The 18761-nt window shown below is 37.0% G+C and overlaps 1 protein-coding gene and 1 long non-coding RNA gene across 5 annotated transcripts in view; one reads left to right on the forward strand and one right to left on the reverse strand.

Moving 5' to 3' along the window:
• VAMP4 (vesicle associated membrane protein 4) overlaps positions 1-11454 on the forward strand; it is a 25458-nt gene extending 14004 nt beyond the window's left edge. For 3 of the 4 annotated variants that reach the window (XM_040263501.1, XM_040263503.1, XM_040263502.1), the window contains exons 5-8: positions 3520-3620; positions 4651-4730; positions 7679-7730; positions 8259-8467. In XM_040263501.1, the coding sequence (XP_040119435.1) occupies positions 3520-3620; positions 4651-4730; positions 7679-7730; positions 8259-8320 (295 nt within the window). In that variant the 3' untranslated portion in view covers positions 8321-8467. Of the gene's footprint in view, positions 1-3519; positions 3621-4650; positions 4731-7678; positions 7731-8258; positions 8468-10024 lie in introns of those variants that run through there. The other variant, XM_040263504.1, reaches the window with a different exon arrangement.
• Positions 11418-15620, reverse strand: LOC120880252. Its single transcript, XR_005724990.1, has 2 exons — positions 15501-15620; positions 11418-13610 (listed from the first exon to the last, which is right to left on the reverse strand). It is a non-coding gene; the product is annotated as an uncharacterized LOC120880252 (long non-coding RNA).
• Between the last annotated feature and the right edge of the window lie 3141 nt (positions 15621-18761).

The raw sequence follows: 18761 nt of genomic DNA on the forward strand, positions 1-18761 counted from the left end.
AGGACTCCACTGATGACACATCTGTTTTTTCCCTGCCAATATCCTTCATTTCCTGTCTGACATCTTTCCCCAGACTGAGCCTGGTACTGAGTATGGCCCAGTGAATCTTCTCAGTATGACTTCCCAGCTGAACTCCTAAACCAGTGTGGGTTGTACATAGTGGGCATTGCAGACTATGTCTATATTAGTAAGTGCCAAGCACCCATACATGTGAATATAGATATGTGCATAGTAAATTATCACAATAACTTTGATCACAGAATTTTAGGACAGTAAGGGACGGTTGAGTTCTTACTCTAGAGCTGAAGACTTATCAGATTTACTTAGAAGGTGATCAGTCATCAAACTACACAATTTAAACCTTATTGGCACAACCCCATGAGTACTTATCTAACCAAGGCATGACTCAAACGTGTGTCCAAAACGGTGGAGCATAACATGCCACACCACTTGCCCAAGGACAAATACCTGGCATTTGTTTATGAATAGTAACTAAAATTGCTAGCACTGGTGAGTTTCTTTAAGGTGTGTTATTACCACTTAATATGTAACATTTCCATACAAGTGTGGGTCCGCAGCATTGTTGCTTTGTTCAAATTTGATTGACATACCGATAACAGTAATTCCACAAAACATGCCCAGTGTCCCTTTTTCTCCTTTATTGAAGTATAGTTGTTTTACAGGGTTTAGTTTCAGGTGTACAGCAGAGTGATTCAGTCATATATATATATATATATATAAAGAATCTGAAAAAGTATATATATTCTTTTTCATATTCTTTTCCACTGTAGATTATTATAAGATATTGCATATAGTTCCTTGTGCTATACAGTAGGTCCTTTTAATGGGTTTGTTAGTATTCCAGTGTTACTTTTTAGGGAAGATTTTTGGGAAAGATCTTAAATATTCACATGCCTATATAAAGATTTATGATTCTCTTTAGAATGTTTCCTTTGCTTTTAAATAATAGCCTTATAAATGCCACTTTAGTGAATTGTAGACATTCTCTTCCATGGGTAGGAAATCTCCTCTAACTGTATATAGCCTTGGTCTAAACTGCTTTAATTTTATAAGGTCCCCAAAGAATGTTCCATGATGAACAGCAAAAATATAAAACTGCAATACAACAGACCTTTTAAACTTTTTTTGTCAACAGTACCCTAAGAGGCCACAAGATGGGGTGTTAACTATGCAAATAAATATTTTCTTTATAAAATAAGGGATGAGGGTATGTAGCAGAGCATGAACTTTTTTGCTTTCTTAATGGAAGAACACTGACATTAAACACACACTAAACATTAGGAACCATGCTAAGTGTTTAAAAAACACTGTCACATATAATTCTCATAAGGGAAAGATTAGCATCTTCATTTTAAAGCTGAGAAAATATGAGGCTCAAAGAGGCTTGCAAAATGACTTGCAAAGCCACATACATAGTAAGTGATGACACTGAATTGCAAACCCAGATCTGTCTGCATCCAGAGCTTGGTCTCTCTACACTATACCATGCAGCTTCCCTATAGTGGTGATACTTAGAGACATTTCAGGAGCTCCAGTGCTGTCAAACTCCAAGGAGGATTAAAAACAATGCTAAAATGTCTTTTCTCTGCGTGCCTTTATATTTTCCAGGGTAGGTTCTCTCTTGTGTCCTTTCTTCTACCACATGACTTTTTAACTGGAAATGAGATAAATCTCCACCCCTTCCTTCAAAAACTTGCTTTTCCTTCGAGTCCTTAATTTGCTTTTCCAGTTAATGACCATCATCTATATCTACTCAGTTGCTCAGTTTATAAATCTAGAAGTTCTCTACCCTTTTCTTGCCCTAACTCCTTCACCCATATCCAGTTAATCATTGGTTCCTGAAATATCCCCTCCTCTTATTCCTTTAGCCTAGAAATTTCCCACCATCCATCACCTTTTTCTTTTTTTACCTATGCCCAATTCACTCTTACGCCTTAAAACTTAGCACCAGAATGTTGATGGCATCTCTGGTCCAGGCTGGATTGATTTGGGCTGCATGACAGATACCATGGACTTCCTTCCATTATAGCACTTAACATATGGTAGTATAATCCTAGCTACCAGTGTTCCCTACTAGACTGTGATCTTGCTGAGGATCAGGCTCAAAACATTCACATGGGTGTCTACAATGAATAGCATAATAATAACTCCGTAGTAAGTAGTTTTGAATAAATGAAATACATAATTCAGATCAGAAAATATTTGTTAAATGCCTATTTTCTACCAGGCCCATTTCACATGACCTAGGAAACAGATGAGTGAGTGTGAGAATTTCTGTTTTTACTGCATTTATGGTATAATAGTGAAGATAGGACCAACATAAAATACAAATAGAAATCAGAGTATTGTAACTGCTATGAAATGTAAAAGATCATGGGAAAATATGTTTTTAGTTTTTTTTAATCCTTTTTATTATTAAAGTAAATAAGTATATACTTTTTTTCTATAAAAGTTGTGTTCTAGGCATGAAAATATCTTGAAATATAGAAGCACAGTCATGAGATTTTCCATTATCCTAATTGAAAGTGTATTGTATTGAATGTATTGGATGAGAGTTATACAGTAGCTGGATTAAGAAGGTTATACCAGTGGAAAGTATTATCTGAAGGAGAGCAAAACAGTAATTTATTTGTCACTTGATAGAAAAATTAAATGTTGGGTAGTTTCCATTAGCCATAGAGATTACATGTATGTCATACTGTTGAGATAATACCCCTAGGTTTATGATCATCTAGTAAGAATTAATCTGGGATTTTACGAGTTCTATGCCAATTATCTGTTTCTATCCATGGAGTCTTTTGCTTATAGGGATTCTAGGGTCGTAATGGTTCCTTCAGTTACGTTGGTTTTGTTTTAAAACCACGTGTAGTGTAGGTATATTGATGTAAAGAATATCTGATCATGTGTAGGAGCTGCCGTACATTTTGTCCATTTCCACCCTGCTGCACCTTATTTAGGCTATTGTCTCTTGCATCTGATGGAAGATAACTACCTAGAAATTTCAAGATCGGTCCATGATGAACAATAGCTCTGCTTCCATTATAGTTAAATGCTGATCTCTACATTCACTGCCTTATATCTCTTTCTCAAGTAGCTGGATGTGCTTGGCAGGACTTATACCCAAATTGTTCACTTATTGAACTGATAAGTCTTAAGTGCATAGTCTGTCCCAAGCAGTGTAACAGGTACTGGGGCTACAAAAATGAACCAAATAGGCAGTTACTGAGCTTTCTGACAATGCATTTAATTTGCAGAAACTGGACTAAGAATAAACTATCTTTAAGTTAAATATTACTTTTATTTATATTATGTTGTCTTTTAATTTTGTGAGTACTCAAGCCCACAAATGGAAGGAATGTTGCTACAAGCCTTAAACTTAAAAGCTTTAGACTTGAATGATTCTGAGAACTTGTTATTTTCTACAATGTCTAATGAAATTTTCAAAAATTGTAAAATTCTCAAGAATACATTATTTTTTAATCTTTTTTTTTAAACTAGTGTTCAGAATCAGGTGGATGAAGTCATTGATGTCATGCAAGAAAATATTACAAAGGTAATAGAAAGAGGGGAGAGACTAGATGAACTACAGGACAAATCAGGTACAGATACCTCATATTTCTTGAAATTCTTAATCTGTATTTTGATAGCGTACATCTCCCGTTTTTTTAGCCAAAGTTTAGAAATCTTGTCTTAGGAAAAGTGGTATTTATGGTTTTAATGTTTTAACTTTAGCTTCCTTTACTTTTTAAAAAAATTATTTTATTCAAGGATAGTTGATTTATGTGTTTATTTCTACTGTACAGCATTTATATATACACACATATATATACTTTTTCATACTCTTTTCCATTATGGTTTATTCCAGGATATTGATTATAGCTCGCTGTGCTACACACTAGGACCTTGTTGTTTATTCATCTTATATATAATGTTTTATATCTGCTAATCCCAAACTCCCAATCCATCCTTTCCCACTGCCTCCCACCCACTGCCCACCCTAGGCAACCACAAGTCAGATTTCTACTTAGGTATTCCGTCCATTTTTCAATTGGGTTGTTTGAAACTTCATTGTTAAGTTGTATATATTAGCTCCCTTTAGTTTGAAACATCTTATTGTTGTATTATTGCTTTAACTGATCGGTTGTTTAAATGATGAATGGCTGAATGACTATCTGATTAAACCTTCACAGACTTGTTTAACAAAAAAAATTATTCATCCACTTTTAAAATTCATACTGTTTTGCTTCAGAATCACTTTTGATATCATCTAAGAATCTGCTTTCTCCACTTGTAGATTTTTTCTATAGTTGTGCCAGGTATTTGAGTCTCTAAAGAGTATTTTCTAACAGAATTCATAAGTTTATTGAAAGCACTGAGGCCCTAGAAGACTTCGCTTACTCTTAGCATAAAAGTGGATTGAGCAAACTGACCTGCAGCCACTTTTTCCTTTTTTTTAAGAATACAGAATGCCAGAGTTTGTGGGTGGAGGAAAGAAAAGATGTTGTTTTCATGCTTAAAGGGGAATAAATTTGCAGAAGTAGAAATTAATATTTTCTTGTCTTTGTGTGACTAGATAAAAGAATCCTGTTATGTCGTTTAATCCTTCTCTCCATCCTCTATGTGATATAGAAAGCTTATCGGATAATGCAACTGCTTTTAGCAACAGATCCAAACAACTTCGAAGGCAAATGTGGTGGCGCGGATGCAAAGTAAGTAAATCAGAAGATGCTGGATAGGTTGGCCAGCATATCCAGTGGTGATCAAAGGCATAAAGGAAAAAGGGCCTCTAGATTATAAGCTCTGTAAGGACAGGGGCTACAACTCTCTTGCTCATTATTACATATTCTGAGCCTGAGACACGGTAGAACTCTGAATATTTGTAGAATTAATATCTTTTGGGTTAGAAATAACTAAAGGAATCAAGCAGTGCCTGAAAGGATGTTTTCATGGGTTTCTTCGTAGAGAATAAACCACATTTTATTAATAATTTAGCTTCCTCTAGACTTATAAGAAATATTAACTTATAATTTATTATTAGTACCTTTTTGGAGCAACCTATACCATTATATACAGATGTTTAGAAAATAGAATGCAAGCTAGAGAAAAATATAATTTTCTGTTGGAAAGGAGGAAAAAAATAAAAGCAATTGAACGTTCAGAATTCATATGGCAAATGGGGGGGCTAAAAAAAATCCCACTGTCCCTCATTATTGTAGAGAGTCTTCTGCCATACGACCCTGAACCCATCTGTCTGATCTCAGAAGCTTGGCAAGGTCAGGCCCTGTTGTACTTGGATAAGAGGAATAAGAAGTAAAACATTTTAACAAGGAAAAAATTAGGAATCATTATATGCTGATATATTCCTGCAAAACATTTTATGGAAATGAATTTACTTCTTAAGTATGGCTACTGCTTATCAAGCAGAAAAATGTTTCTCTTAAGATTTTATAGAAAATTTCATGTCATAAGAGCACATCTCATCTTTTTCCTCCTGATACTTTGTATCATTTTAAAGTCTCTCATTTTCCAGTTTAGGAATAACTTTCAAAACATGATGTTGACATGTGCTGAGGATTTATTCCAAGAGTTTCGTTAGATTTACTTCTTTTTGTCTGTGTACCTGTTGAATCCTCTTATTTTCAGAAATAGAACTTAGGGGAAGATACAAGTTTCATTGCTCCTCTTGTCTAGAATTTAAATTTTCTGGGTTTTTTAAATGAGTAAATTTTCTATCTCTATATAAATGTTCTGTTCTGGAAATTAGTTTGGTGGAACGAAAAGTTAATGAGCCATTAACCTCCTCTCCCCATACATACACATGACTCATTCACATGGCCATTAACAAAATGATAATGTACATTTTTTGTAGCTTTTTTTAACCATAGCTAAAGATTTTCATTTTGTACTTTATGGGGTCCAGATCAAAGAAATAGCATGCTTTTAAGGGGAAAAATTAGAGTATATTTTTAATTTATATTTTTTAATAGTCTCTACATCACTGCCATTTTCTGGTTTAACTTCAGAATTATTATTTAGGAAGGACTAAGAAAAGGGCTATAGAAATGGAAAAAAGCTTAGAGGTTGCCACTGGCTAAGGGTCGAGGAGTAGAGATTGACTACAGCAGGGTATGAGGGCACTTTCTGAGTGATAGCAGTGTCTCATGTTCAACTGCGATTGACAACTAGATGTCAGAATGCATCCGAATGAACTCTAAAAGGGTGAGTTCATTGTATGTAAAGTATATCTCAATCAACCTGACTTTTAACATAAATAAGTGAACATGTTTAATGAGAAACAGATTTTTGTCCATGTCGTTTGGAAGAAGTGCACTTTGGACACATGTGAATACTGCCATTTTTGGTTGTAAACATTTCCTGGCCAGTGTTAGAAACTGTTTATTTCAGTGTTTTTAAATTGTTATTGATATTTCTATTAAAATCTTGTAAATGTTAAGCCTTAGCACAAATTAATAGGGCAAATTAATATGTATTTTTGGTAAATTTGAAAAGCTATTGTAAAATTCAAAATTACTTTAGAAATGTTTTCAGGTTTAAAAAAAATGCAAAGCTTCCATATAGTCTCTGGATCACTTTTGTCACTAAAGTACTTTATAGTGTACTGTGGACCCAGACACCTATTGAAAATGTGCCTATATTCATTTGATCTGAGTCTGTGTCTACGTTTTTTGGTTATCATATGATAGGTCCCTGCTATTCAAATTGCAAAGCCTCCATGTATTCTCTTGGTCACTTTGTTCTTATCATGAATATAATGCTACTAAAATGTCAGCAGTATTTTTATCTTAGAAACATTTCATTAGCTACTTCTAGTTGCTATTTGTGATATCCACCAGAATGTTTCATGTGTTTATAACAACTGGGTGCCTTTTTTCTGAATGAACCATCTTTAATCAGTTATCTGTGAAAATTGTTGATGATAACACTTTCATTTGAATTTAAATCAATTTATAATTAATGCATTTTATGATTAGATGAGGAATGTGACAATTTTAGAGAGAGAGATGATGTGGACCTAAAATATGAAGTAGCTAAGGACTAATCTTAAGATTTCTCCTATCTGTGAAACTGACACACAGAATGCTCTTAGGCAAGTTATTTATCAAATGAGGTTTATTCATGAAAAGTTTAAATTATATTCCTTAAAATGGAGATAAAAATTCTAAGAAAACAAGGGGAGCACAAACTAACAGAATTCCAATATATTAATACTTTGAAAATAATTTCTATAAGAAATGCTGCTTTATACTATGTTTATTGAACCATCTATATTGGATGCCAATGGTATTCATAATATCCTGACATTTTTGGACAGAGTTGCTAAAAGATTATTCTTTTCCTAGCCTTACGTTAGAAATATGTGTGAAATCAGAGACAAAAAGATCAGGCCTGTGAAGGCTTTGATTATTACTGTTTACTCTGTAGCCTTGAACAGTAAAATCTACACAAGCATAACTCTTCAAATTTGGGGAACTCTGATTATTATAGAAAGATGTAAATAGTCAAGTTTATATGAAAAAAAAATTGGAAACCTTTCATAGAAGGAGATTGTCTGTTGATGAGTTAATGTAATGTGGTAAATAGAATGACAGAATAAAGACGTGAAACATTAATCTTTTCTGTTTTTTGTGTGTTGTAGATAAAAGCCATCATGGCTTTGATTGCTGTTATCCTTTTGTTAGTGATTATCAGTAAGTATTTACTGGATTATTAATTTAGTGGAGTATCATTTGAAGTTTTTAAAAATTTCCTTTTATTTTCAGTTGACCTAGTATGATTGATGTCAGGGTTGAGTAATGGTTTATGGCTCCAGACAGGAGCTCTTAACCTAGAATCTGTAACTCTGAAAATGCATATAAATTGTATATAAAATTTTACATGAGTATGCATATGTACACGTTGTTTTTTTTTTTTTTAATAAATATTTATTTATTTATTTTGGCTGTACCAGGTCTTAGTTGCAGCATGGAAACTCTTAGTTTCAGCATGTGGGATCTAGTTCCCTGAGCAGGGAATGAACCTGGGTCCCCTGCATTGGGAGCACAGAGTCTTAGCCGCTGGACCATCAGGGAAGTCCCCATATGTACGTTTTTATAGTAAGACTATCTTTCATCAGATTCTCAACAAGAGTGACAGGGCTGCGTGATTTGTTTGCTATATATGGCTACTGTTACACTCAAGACCATAACACACATTTTCTATTTATTATTAACTTTTAGGTATGGCAGCTTCATTTCATAATACCATGTTTGAAGAAAATCCAGATAAATTCTCTAGATGATAATTTTTGTGTTTGAAGAAAATCCAGATAAATTCTCTAGATGATAATTTTTGTTTTGGATTTGAGCTTCATTTCCATCATTGAAGCATAACTCTTGCCCTTCGTTTTTTCCCCTTAATATCCTTTTTAAAAGTCAGATCATTTAAAAAAAATTTTAGTATAGTTGGTTTATATTGTTGTGTTAATTTCAGGTGTACGGCAAAGTGATTCCGTTATATATTTTTTCAGATTATTTTCCACTGTAGGTTATTACAAGATATTAAACATAGTTCCCTATGCTGTATAGAAGGTCCTTGTTGCTTATCTATTTATAGTAGTTTGTATCTGTTAATCTCATTTCCTAATCTATCCTTTCCCCCTCACTTCCCCCTTTGGTAACCAGAAGTTTGTTTTCTATGACTGTAAGTCTGGTTCTGTTTTGTATGTAGATTCATTTGTATTACTTTTTAGTTTCCACATATAAGTTATATCATATATTTGTCCTTTTCTGGTCAGATCATTTTTAATATCTTTTCTCCCAAAATTCTTGCTCTGTGTTTACAGGGATTTTATAGAGATCTAGACAGTATCTCAGAATAACTATTTGAAAAATTCCATGGTGATACTACTTTTAAACAGGAAAAAAAAAAGTTTTGTTTCAAAGACAGAGTCAGTCCCCATTATTTGTGGATTCTGTGTGTGTGAATTCATCTACTAGTTAGCATTGATCATTTACCCCAGTGCTTTGGAATCACTGGCAGATATAGTCAGAAAGGTGAAGACTTTGGATCTCTTGATGTGCATATCCAGCTGATGTCTGATGTCATGCTCTGCCTCGGTCCCACCTCATGAAGTAAACAGGTGTCCTTCAGAGACTGTTCAGTGCCACATTGCTCACATTTCTGTCACTCTTGTTAAAGGTTTTGCTGTTTCAGATGGCCCCCAGGTGTACAGGTGCTCCCGTGCCGCCTAGTGTTGCTGAGCACAAGGCTGTAATGTGCCTTGTGGAGGAAATGTGTGTGTTAGATAAGCTTCATTTGGGCATAAGTGACAGTCCTGTTGGCCGTGAGTTCAGCGCTAATGAGTCAACACTGTATAGTAAATAAGGTGTCTCTACCCAGAAACTTATAAAACAAAGTTATGTACTGTTTTTTGTCAAAAACATTGTAGCCAGAGGCTGGCAGGAATTTAAGCCTATGTTTGCCCTCAGAGCAGTGGTTCAGTATCCACTCCTTCAGTGTTTGTGATGACTTTATAGAATATATACTGCCAGTACCAAGAATCAACCAGTGGTATGTTGAATGGCATAAAGAAGAAAATAAAATCCAGCTAATTCTCTTAGCACACAGAGATAGCTACTGTTAATATAACTATCGTATATACTTCAAGTCTTTTCCTATTAATAATATATAAACATGTTTTTCGAAAACTAAGATCATATGTATACTTTTTAATAAATATTTTCTAAATATTTTCCCATAGTTATTAAATATTTTAGCCTCTTTATACTATGATTTTGTATTAATCCATTTGTTCAAAATGCTAATATTAGACATTTAGGTTGTCTCATTTTTGCTTCTCCATTCCCATGTGTTATCTATCATTTCAGATTAAAATTGTCCCCATTACCTCTTTTCACAATGGAAACTATGTTTAGGAATATTGTTTCTCACATAATATATGAATCTGATTTTGATGTTTCTTTTCCATTTTTTTCTCTTGCAGTTCTTATAGTTGTGAAATACCGTACTTGATTTGATGACAGATCTTCATTAAACAAAATCTGGGACAATAATAATAAAAGGTTGCTGCATAATTTAAATGAAACCCATGTATATAACTTTCACAGCTTCTTTTTCAAGAAATTAAGAGGCAAGTATCACTTCAAATTGGAGCATTGAGAATGTCCAATTATCTCCCTCCCTTCCAACAAAATGTTGCTTTTAATAATTATGTTTGAGGCAAAGATAACCAGCCTTGATTTTGCCATATTCCAAGGGTCTAATTTGAAACTAGATACTTGCCAATTCACTATTGTATATATAGTTAAACACTGATAAGGATATTTCATACTGTTATTTTAATGGCATAAGGACTTGAATTTATTGCATCGAGGTAGGGATCAGGCTGGTGGTCAGGGAGCCTCTGCAGAGTACCAAATCATCATTCTGAAAGATGTGTATAACCATTCCATCGATATTTGCAAGATTCTTCTCAATTAACAATTGCTTTGTAAGCAATGTTCACATGTTTATAGATGTAACAAAAGTTAAATGTTGTAAATGTTGCTGCCTTCAGCTATAACTAAAAACATTCCAGTAAACCTATTTTTGATTGTATAAGGGAATGTGTAGTGATTTTTTGACATTTGGATTATGGAAATGGGAAATTTAAAGTGTGAAAAGCATAGTATGGTGTCATAAACTGGAGGTAATAAAATTATTGGAGAGCATCATTGGAGTATTTGAAAATGCCAAACATACAGCTGAAAGTCATGGTCCAGTCTGTTTTCAGTTAGCTTCCAATAAGGAGGAACAGTCCTAATGTGAGTAAATGAAATCCACAGGTAATTTGTCCCCATAATTTTCTGTTTATTAGTAGCTTTCTTCTTTAACTTCAACTAGCTATTTTACCAGAAATGTTTAAAGTAGCAAAATCACCTGCTTAGGATTTTTGATTTTTGCATTCCCTGATTATCTCCTGGGAAATGCATGTTATACATATAATCAAATGTGAAATTAACCAATAATAATGAGTATTAGAAGTCAGGAGCCTAGCTAATCAGTCAGTAACCAAATGCTAGGGTCACCATTTAATCTCAGTCTGTTTTTATAATGATAAAAAGTGTCAACTTTAAAGTGTGCCAACTTTCTTGGGTTGTTTAAACATGTGAAAGTGAAAATAGAGTTCTCTAGTGTGTGTGTGTGAGGAAGTTTTAAAATAAAATTGGAGGTTCTGTAGAGACTTGTGTACATGGACGTCTTCACAATGTATATATAACTCTAAATTTGAAATAGGGTTAATAGAAAGTAGCAGTATTTAAATAGGAAAAAAAAATAGTCCGTATAGGGTTTATTTCTTTGGTCGTTTTCATTCAAAATGTATGAAACCTAGGATCTTTTTTTTTTTTTCCAGTTCTACAGGGTTAGTACTAAGATACAAAAATGTTCTCTTTAGAATGAAAAGACATTTGAAGGGAGAAAGCATATTAAGAGATATTCAATACACCTGCAAGTTAAGAAGGTCTAAGCATTATAGTCAACTAAGAACATTTAAAAAGAAGTAAAGGTCTTAACGTACTATGGAGTGTGTTCTCTGGTTTCTCCATCCTTTGTAAATGTCAGTTACTGTAAATAACATAATAAATACTAAACCCTTTGACAGAGGATACCCAGGAGAATGAGCATTTTTAGAATTTCAGTAGCTAATGTAGTTCAGGAATGGAAATGTTTTAACTGAGTGTACAGAATCAGTCCTAACATGTTTATTTGTGTGTCCTTCATTTGGGATTGGAACTAGACTCACCAATGGTTAATTTTCTGTTGGTTAGTATAGAAATTTGGTTTCTTCATATCATCTATCAGTGAAGATGATTATTTCTCAAAAAGAATCCACATTTCCAGTGTTTCTTTAATAAAGTATGTTTTTAAAGAAATAAAAACAAAATTTTAAAAAATTTTAACAATGAAAAAATAAAAGGAAATATTTATATGACAATATCATATATATGTAGTTCTCTTTGTGTTTAAATATATTGCTGCTGAGAATACTGGTGGTGGATATGTTACTCTGTTTGGGATTTGCACTAGTGGTAGCCTGTTTAGTGGTAGCTCAGTTTATCATTTCATCCTTCTCAGTCTTCATTAGTACTAAGACCCTTAAAGTGATGGACATGTTTATGACTCTATTATCATAACCTTGGAGATACGCACCTTAGGAAAAAGAAAACTGTGTTCAAATTGATGCCAGGCCTGCCTGCCTTCCCTCCCTTAATCATTCTTTTTCTCATTCAGCTCAGATCATCCTACACTTGAAAAATGAAGTTTCCCATCATCAAAACTATTATTTAACAACAATGAAGAAACAGGAAAATTCCAAGTAGCTTTGTAAATACTAGTTGATAACCCAGTGAAATCAGGTCACCCCTTTTATAATGCCAGAAACAGACCCTTGTGGTTTATGTTTAACTACTGAAACCTGTTGCCCTACAGTATTTTGTGATAATGCTGATTAATTAGTTTTTCCTACAGATATGATCCAGTATTACCTGTGGTCTTTTTGCTCCTCTATCCTGTTAAAGCTCACTGGAAATCACCCTCAGGTTTTTATAAACTTAGGGATTTCCTGACTAAAGAAAAGTTCAGTATTGAGAATGGAACATTATAAAATGGAGGAATATAGGTAATAGTACACGTCAAATTCAGAAATACCTTCTGTTAGCACTCCTGTAGATGGCTTCTATATAGTCTCTATATGCAGTTACTCTGCATTAAAAAATTATAACTTCAGCATTTTCTTGTAGCAAAAGTGGGCATCTTTCAATTTTGTATGACATGTGAGTATCCTGGAAATGATAATACATATACAAACTGAGAAGGAAAAAAATTGAAATTTCTCCTTATCAGTACACTCTTAAACATGCTAGATGGCCTGTCAGCATTTTTATCCACACTCTTTACACTTATGTGTATGCATACTGTGATTAAAAAATATGCTAGAAAATGTTTTCTCATGTTGAGAACGAGTGCCATTAGAAGCTACCTGTATTGAGTCAGTATTCCTAAGTCTAGGAAAAGCAACTCTCCTCTTAGTCTGATTGTATGTTTTCATATGGAAATGTGATTGGAGTCTTTGAAGTCAATTTTATTTTTCTGTGAGTGAGGAGTTAGAACATAAATCAGTCGAAAAGCATTTATATACTTTTGTTTTAGAATGCAGTAGAGTACTCATATTTGTGTAGGAAGTTGCCACAAGGCTGTGTGAAGATACTGAGTCAGAAGGAGCTGGAAGGTGCCCTACTTCTCAATCCATCCACTGTTTGTCCCATATTATAGACAAATGGAACCATAGGGGACACAATCTTTTTATTCTGGCTCCTGTTTTAAGAAGTTGCTTAGAACAGGTCAGTAGGAATTGAAGGGAAAGCATGACCAACTCAATTGAGGGGGATAAACGTAAGCTTGGGAAAACACAGATCACATCGTACTTGTGTCCCCACAGCACCCAGCCCAGTGCCGTGCACCTGGCTAGATGAATGTGCCTAGGAAATCACAGACACACTGGTGTGTTTGTGTGCTGGTTCACCAGTGACCTCTGCATTGCTAAAGTCGAAGGTCAACTCTCAGCCCTCTTCCCTGCATGTCAGCAGGATTTGATGATGCAGCTGATTGCTCTTTTCTCATTAATGCTTGCTACCTGGGCTTGATGTGTTCTTAACGCCAACGTCCATGGCCCTCCCTGCAGAGGTGACACGACTGACATAACTGTGGGTCTTTTGCCTTTACCAGGAGATAGTAGTGCTCTTTCATAATGGGTAAAGAAAAATTTTGATTTTACATCATTTCATTAGGTTCTTTTCATTTGAAAAGGTCTTGAAATCAGACCGTCTATTAAATATTTTAGGGCTACACAGTAAATTGCATAAATCAGTCAAATGTCAGAAATCAGACTCTAAGAAAACTTAAGCACTTGATCTTATGCCTGGGGTATGTGTCACTGTTTTAAATTCCACACTCCTTTATTTAATCGTTTTGATAAGTGCCTTTGATGTTTTCAGATGTGTGTGGGGAGATGAGCAGTGTAAATGGTGTGCACCCTGTGCTGTAGACCCTCAAGTCTTCATATCCGTTTTCACCAGTGTTGCAAATCTTAGTGTTCCTGTCAGATATGTATTTGTAGCTCCTCCATAGTAAACAGTAAAATAAACTATTTCATAGAAAACAAAATAAAACACTTTTTGGCTTATTCAGTATGTTACCTGTTGCCTTAACTTCATAGCTTAACTTATTTGAAATACCATCTGGCTAACCTGATTTGGGCTTCCCTGGTGGTTCAGCTGGTTAATAATCTACCTGCAATGTGGGAGGCTTGGGTTCGACCCCTGGGTTGGGAAGATCCCCTGGACAAGGGAATGGCTACCCACTCCAGTATTCTGGTCTGGAGAATTCCATGGACTGTATAGTCCATGGGGTCACAAAGAGTCAGACACGACTGAGTGACTTTCACCCTGGTTTAGTCCATCCCAGTTTTCTAATAAGGTACATGGAGGAAAAATAAATAAAAGATGTTCTGTCACCAAAAGTCGTGCCCAGTGCCCAATCTATTGACAGAATCTGGTAAGAATGTCTCATTGTAAAATTACTGAGTCTCAACTGCAGAAAGAACAATTGGAATACTCATGCTTTTGAAAGAGAGGAAGGGGGTCAAATTTCTCTTGCACTTACACTTAGGTGAGAAAACCTGGCACCCACCCCTCAGCTGCATGAGCTACTTTTAGAGGCAACTGGAGCAGTGTTCATTCTCTTCAACCTCCCTCCACCCAGAAACTAGTTTGTTTCTTTAATACTCAAGAAAGGTGTGGGAAGGGGTGATATTGGGGGCACGTTGTACCCAGAAATGTATAGTCTCTACAAATAGAGGACTGTGGTCAGGAATGAAGATGGGAAGAACTCAGGTTTGTGCATTCTGAGAATGATGGTATTTAATGTAATCCAACCAGTCATTGTATGAAAGAACCAGGCAGGGAGGTCAGATCCTCCCTGAATCCAACAGTCACACTTTATGAATACCTATCCAATGCTGGAAACTTCTGTGGCGCAGTGAGCAGCACTTTGCTTTTCAGCTGCAGGTGTAAGAAGAGGTTTGAGTAGACGTCAGATGCATAACTAAGCAGGGCCAGGCGCAGTGCACTCACCATGTGTATTGAGTAAAAAGACTGGATCTTGTCTAAGGATGTGTAAGAAGATGCGCATGGAGCCTATGAGCACATCCTCCTGGAATCCCCTGTAACATACAAAAACACCTCTCCTCCCCAGTTAGCCTCCACCGCCTATCCAAAGATAGCAATCTTTCTAGCAATCCTTGAAAAAACATCTATGCTTGTGATTTCTAGTTCTTTCTCTTAAATACTTTCTCATTCTCTTAAATACTTCAGTAGAGTTTTTGCCTCCTAACTTAAGCTCTTGTCAGGATCACCAGTGACCTCTGCATTGCTAAAGTCGAAGGTCCACTCTCAGCCCTCTTCCCTGCATGTCAGCAGGATTTGATGATGCAGCTGATTGCTCTTTTCTCATTAATGCTTGCTACCTGGGCTTAATTTGTTCTTAACCTCACTGATTGCTCCTCTTCCCAACTCTTAACATTGGACTGCTCCAGGATTCACTCTTGGTCTGAACCACATATATGCCCTTTGGTAATCTTATCTAATCTCATAATTTGGATAACATTTATGTGCTGATGAATCCCAAGTTTATGTCTCCTGCTTGACTTCTGAGTACAGACTTTATCCAATATTCTAGAGGACCTCAGCTGAGATGGCAGAGTAGGAAAACCCTGAGCTCACCTCCACTCATAGGCACACCAAAACCACAAGTATTTACAGAGTAACTATTGATCTAGCCGAAAAGACCATCTCCAAGATAAGTTATAAAGAAGGAACCACAGTGAGATGGGTAGGAGGGGAAGAATTGCAGTAAGCTGAGACCCACACCCCTGGGTAGGCGACCCACAAACAAGAGGATAATTACAACCACAGAGATTCCCCCCAAGGAGTGATGGGTCTGAGCCCCATATTGTGCGCCTGAGTTCATGAGTTCTGCACCAGGAAGATGAGCCTCCAGATGCTTGGCTTTGAAGGCCAGTAGGGTTGACATTTGGGAGAATCAGAGGGTTGTGGGAAACAAAGTCTCCACCCTTAACACAAACGGAAATCTCACATGCTCTGGGATCCGGGGCAGAAGTCGTTTGATAGGAACCTGGGTCAGACCTCCCTGCTTATCTGAGGGAGCCTTCTGGAGAAGTGGGAGACACTACTGGAGCTCCCCTTGGGGACACAGACATCGGCAGTAGCCATTTTTGGCAGCTGGCTCTAACATGACACTAGTGCTGGTGAGCACCATTTTGGAGTCTTCCCTCTAGCCTATTGGCACCAGGACCTGGCCTTGCCCACCAGCCTGCTGGCACCAGTACCGGGAGACCTCAGGCCAAGCAATTAGCCAGGTGCACACACAACTCCACCCACCAGCAGGAAACTACCTTAAGACTCCCTGAGCCCACAGCCTGTCTAGGACACAATGCTGCCCACCAGAGGGCAGAGGGCACAGGACCCAGTCCCCCACCCAAAATGCATTGGCAGGAGACCACAGGACATGGCTCTGCCCACCAGTGAGCCAGCACTAGCCTCAGGAACATCACACACCAGTGGGCAGGAACCAGACGCCCTGGGCCCTAGCCCCACCCACCAACAAATGAACACCAGCCCGAAGACCACCATAGCCCTGCAGCCTGGCATGGCAGAACCCAGCTCACACCAGCAGGTCAGCACCCACCTGAGGGCTTCCCAGACTGCAGCTCCACCCATTAGGTCAACCCAGCTCTAAGACAACTTGGATCCCTCAGCCAGCTGCCCCAGGATCCAGCCCTACTCATCAGTGGGCCAGCACCAGCTTTGAGACACCACAAACCCCACAGCTAGCCATGTCAGGAACCAGCCCCAGCCATTAGCAGGATGACACTAGATCCAGGAACACTGGCCTTGCACCTACATACTTCAGAACCCAGTTCTCTCCAGCAGTAAGGCAACACTAGCCCTGTACCCACCCAAGATTCCATAGCCAGCCACTTTGTGACCTGGCCCTGCCAGTCAGTAGCTGCACCCTCTGCACAAGGCAGGGCCTGCAACCAACTGGTCTGGGAGCCAACCATGCCAACCAGATCACCCACAGTAGTCAGCTTGCCACAAGAGAAGGATCCATGCAGCCCACATAGCGGGCACCTTTAGAGCATATAGCTCTGGTGACCAGAGCAGAGCAGAGTGCACATCAATGACTAGATCATCCAGACAAAAATAAAAGAATAAGGAAACTGGTCTTAAATGAGACATTACACCAAATGGACTTATATATATATATGTGTGTGTGTGTGTGTGTGTGTGTGTATATATGTGTGTGTATATATATATATATAATATGGCATCCAGAAGCTGCAGAATACAGCAGAAAATTCTTTTCAAAGCACATGGAACATTTTGCAGGATGAATCTTATGTTAGGCCACAAAACAAAAAATCGTATCATTCATCTTTACCAACCACAACACAATGAGACTAGAAATCAACCACAAGGAAAGGACTGCCAAAAGCATAAACACACGTGGGCTAAACAATGTTCTACTAAGCAACCAATCGATCACTGAAGAAACCAAATCAAAAAATACCGGAGACAAAAAGAATTAACACAATGGTCCAAAACCTATGGGACTCAGCAAAAGCAGTTGTAAGAGGGAATTTTGTAATAATATACTCCTACTTCAGGAAACAAAATTCTGAAGAAAACAACCTAATCCTACACCTATGTGAACTAGGAACAGGACACAGGAAACCCAAAATTAGTAGAAGGAAAGAAAGCATAAAGAGCAGAGCAGAGATAAATTAGAAATTTTTAAAGCAATAGAAAAGATCAATGAGACTAAGCTGTTTCTTTGAATAGATAAAATTGATAAACCTTTAGCCATACTCATTAAGAAAAAAAGTGAGAGGGCCCAAATCAATAAAACTAGAAACTAGAGATTTCCCTGGTGGTCCAGTGATTAAGAATCTGCCTGCAAATGTAGGAAACCCAGGTTTGATCCCTGATCCGGAAGATCTCACATGCTGCGGAACGGCTAAGCCTGTGCGCCACAACCACTGAGCCTGCGCTTAGAGCCTGTGAGCCACAACTACTGAGCCCACATGCCTAGGGCCCACGATCTTAAATGAGAGAAGCCGCCACAATGAGAAGACTGCACACGGCAACGAGTAGGCCCCCACTCACCACAATTAGAGAAAGCCCGTGTGCGGTAATGAAGAACTACCCAGGGCTGCCAAAAAATATAAACAAAAAGATTTAAAAATAAAATCAGAAATTAAAAAGTTACAGGTACTTCAGAAATACAAGGGATCGTAAGATTACTATGAACAATTATATGCCAGTAAAATGAGCAACCTGAAAGAAATGGGCAAATTCTTAGAAAGGTACAATCTCCCAAGACTGAGCCAGGAAGAAATAGATAATATGAACAAACTAATTACCATTAACAAAACTAAATTAGTAATTTAAACTCTCCCAAAAAGCAAAGTGTAGGGCCAGAGAGCTTCACAGCTGAATTCTACAAAATGTTTAGAGAGGCATCAATATCAGTTCTCAAACCATTTCAAAAAGTTGCAGAGGAAGGAACATTTCCATACCCTCTCCCTCCCCCTGTCTTCC

The sequence above is a fragment of the Oryx dammah genome, unplaced genomic scaffold (assembly GCF_014754425.2).
Source record: "Oryx dammah isolate SB20612 unplaced genomic scaffold, SCBI_Odam_1.1 HiC_scaffold_21, whole genome shotgun sequence".
NCBI classification, from domain to species: domain Eukaryota; kingdom Metazoa; phylum Chordata; class Mammalia; order Artiodactyla; family Bovidae; genus Oryx; species Oryx dammah.